At 36.0% G+C, this 2,644-nt stretch overlaps 1 protein-coding gene across 1 annotated transcript; it reads left to right on the forward strand.

The window, feature by feature from the left end:
* Positions 1-1,538: 1,538 nt before the first annotated feature.
* On the forward strand, positions 1,539-2,267 carry LOC149193505 (putative UPF0481 protein At3g02645). Its single transcript, XM_089407336.1, has one exon. It carries the CDS (start codon positions 1,539-1,541, stop codon positions 2,265-2,267), a length of 729 nt encoding a protein of 242 aa, XP_089263462.1.
* The last annotated feature ends 377 nt before the right edge of the window (positions 2,268-2,644 follow it).

Here is a 2,644-nt window from a genome sequence, read left to right on the forward strand (position 1 = left end):
AAGTCTGTGACGCTATATTTTGTTGCAGTGATGATGTATTTTGTTGACACTTATGCTATGATAATATAATGAGTGTTTTTTACCAACAGAAGGAAAAATTATGCAATTGGATAAGGATACACCTTGAGTGGGCCTAACGATTAAAAGCATGTGTTTCCTCCTAAGAAATCATATGTTCAAAATGAAAAGAGGTTAAAACATGTATACCTTCATAAATTTAACAATTAAATAAAATAATAATAATAATATAATTAAATATAATAATTTTAATTTAGATAATATCATAAGATATTTTATTTAAATTCCTCTCCTTATATAACGTTTTAATTTAGTTAATTGAGATAATCGATTAAAGACCCAGTATTCTGATTGGCAAATAGAAAGGGTGTTATTTTATGTATAAAAAAATGAGCAAATCCAAAAGTCTATCTCATATTTATAATGTTTAATAAAAAACACTAATCACGTGGCTCGTCACGGAAGGTATACAAATTGTACATTGCTAGTGTTGAGCCAACATAATGAGATAACGAAGACAACCACGCGGTAATTAGGTACGCAAATAAGGCCAACAAATTTGATAGTCAAATATTGCACACACTAACACTGTAAGGAAATTTCTATTTTATAGACTATAGAAAAGTAAATACTGCTTGAAATGCAAGGCAGATAGTTTTCGTTCTCTAGTGACAGCAAGCGAATCAAGATAACAGCCTAGAGAGAGAAGGCGAAAGCTATCTACCTTAAATGTCAGACAAGCAACATTTACTTTTCTATGATCTATGAAATAAGAATTTCCCACACGCACCAACGCAGAGTCACGGTCTCCAACCTACCTTTTGAACGTAGGGTCACGGTCTACCACCATATGCGCAAAAACACTGAAAATTACGAAGTGTTCATGAGACGGAAAACACTCAAATCTACTACGTTTCCATGAGACGGGAAATTTAGTACATAAAGCGTTTGCCTAATTATTAACTTTCGGTGATTTTGGGTGGAATTTGGAAAAATAATTTATAGTGACAGTTTGTTTCAAATTGTTCTCTTAGTCATGATCCAATGATAAACACGTGTTAGCTTTCTTTCATTGGCTTAAGTTTGGTTTCCAACAAGTGGGGAAACCTTGGAGTGGCATGATCAATAGTGCATTTTTGATCTTTGACCCAAACTAAAAAAACAATATATTTTGATAGTGAAGAATAATATATTCTAATGAGTTATTCTTTTAGTAAGTGAATCCAACCTTAAGAAAATCCTGACCGTTGATTTTACTTATTTTAAGTGAATTCTTTACCAGAATGGTAAGCGGGAGAAACAAATGTGAAATAACACAACGCTGGCGTTTATTTGTCTGAATGAAACAACGGATTACAATGTACGAAATTCAAAAACCTGTGGATAGGAATGGCTTAGGACCCACGACCTCAGCCTACTGAATTCGATATAAGGCTGCAAAGTCTCTCAACTCTGGCAGATACATTTCGAAATTTTGCTCCACTATTTTTTCTGTGGCTACTTTTCTCCGACCCGAAAAAATGGAATCCAACACTGATGCTGCACAAATGAACATAGACGAGGATAGTTGGGTTATTCAGAAGACGAAGATCGATGAGGATAGTTGGGTTATTCAAATTAAGCAAGCTCTCGACGCTCTTCAAGAAGAAGAGGAGGAGAATGTGAAGGGTTTCTGTGTCTCCGTGTTTAATGTGCCAAAAGAGTTATTGGCAGACAAGCCAGAAGCCTACATTCCTCAAATGGTTTCCATCGGTCCCTCTCACCACTGGAGATCTGAGCTCCATGATATGGACCACTACAAATTGGCAACTGCTTGCAGATTTGAGAAAAAAATGAAGGGTCTAGCAAAGTTTCAGTCGGTCATTGTGGAGGAATTTAAAAAATATGATTGGCATGTCCGGAGCTGCTACCACAAGTTCATCGAATATAAAGAAGAGACCTTGGCGTGGATCATGGCTCTGGACGCCGTCTTCCTTTTTCATTGTTTGCAGTTTTATGTCAGACACGCCGACCAAAGCTTCCACTTGGAAGTAAAATCGCTGGGCCGTGTCTTAGATCTGACTGGCACCAGTGCCTTCTACAACTCTATTCTCAGAGATTTGATGATGCTCGAAAATCAGATGCCACTTTTCCTAATGTTAAAGCTTTTGGAGTTGGAGTTGGGTTGTGAAGCCGAGGCAGAGCAGAGGCTCTCCAGACTGTTGTGTCTAATGGTCCAAGAACTATCTATAACTGCAAAAACTGGGTAAAGCAATAGAGTTACGAACCAGAATCTTGGCCGCTGTACTTGAGAATGAAACCCCGCCGCAGCGAAATGGAAGATTTCTGTTGGTCTGTTCTATGTGTGATTGTGGATTGATTTCGGCATCGCTGCAACCCTGAGAAGGGCAGGTGTTTTTATTATGTACCGTGTGAGAAACATCCCATTTGTACTTCGTTCAGTTTAAAGGAAATGTAAAAATCCGTAATTAAATAAGTTTTTAATTTGCAATCCCTCAAGTGTAGTTTTATCGTTTATTTATATATTTTTTAATTTAGTAGTGTATATATATTTTAATTTAGTAGTAAACATTCAGTATTATATTTATATGAATTAAATGATTAATACATGTTTATATATATTTAT

This window comes from Pinus tabuliformis, chromosome 2_2 (assembly GCF_031772625.1).
Source record: "Pinus tabuliformis cultivar Carrire ecotype Pingquan chromosome 2_2, CPIR1, whole genome shotgun sequence".
Classification (NCBI taxonomy): Eukaryota; Viridiplantae; Streptophyta; class Pinopsida; order Pinales; family Pinaceae; genus Pinus; species Pinus tabuliformis.

What these genes read in the sequence shown, in the direction of transcription:
- LOC149193505 (XM_089407336.1), top strand. Translation starts at nt 1,539, where the DNA reads ATGGAATCCAACACTGATGCTGCACAAATGAACATAGACGAGGATAGT.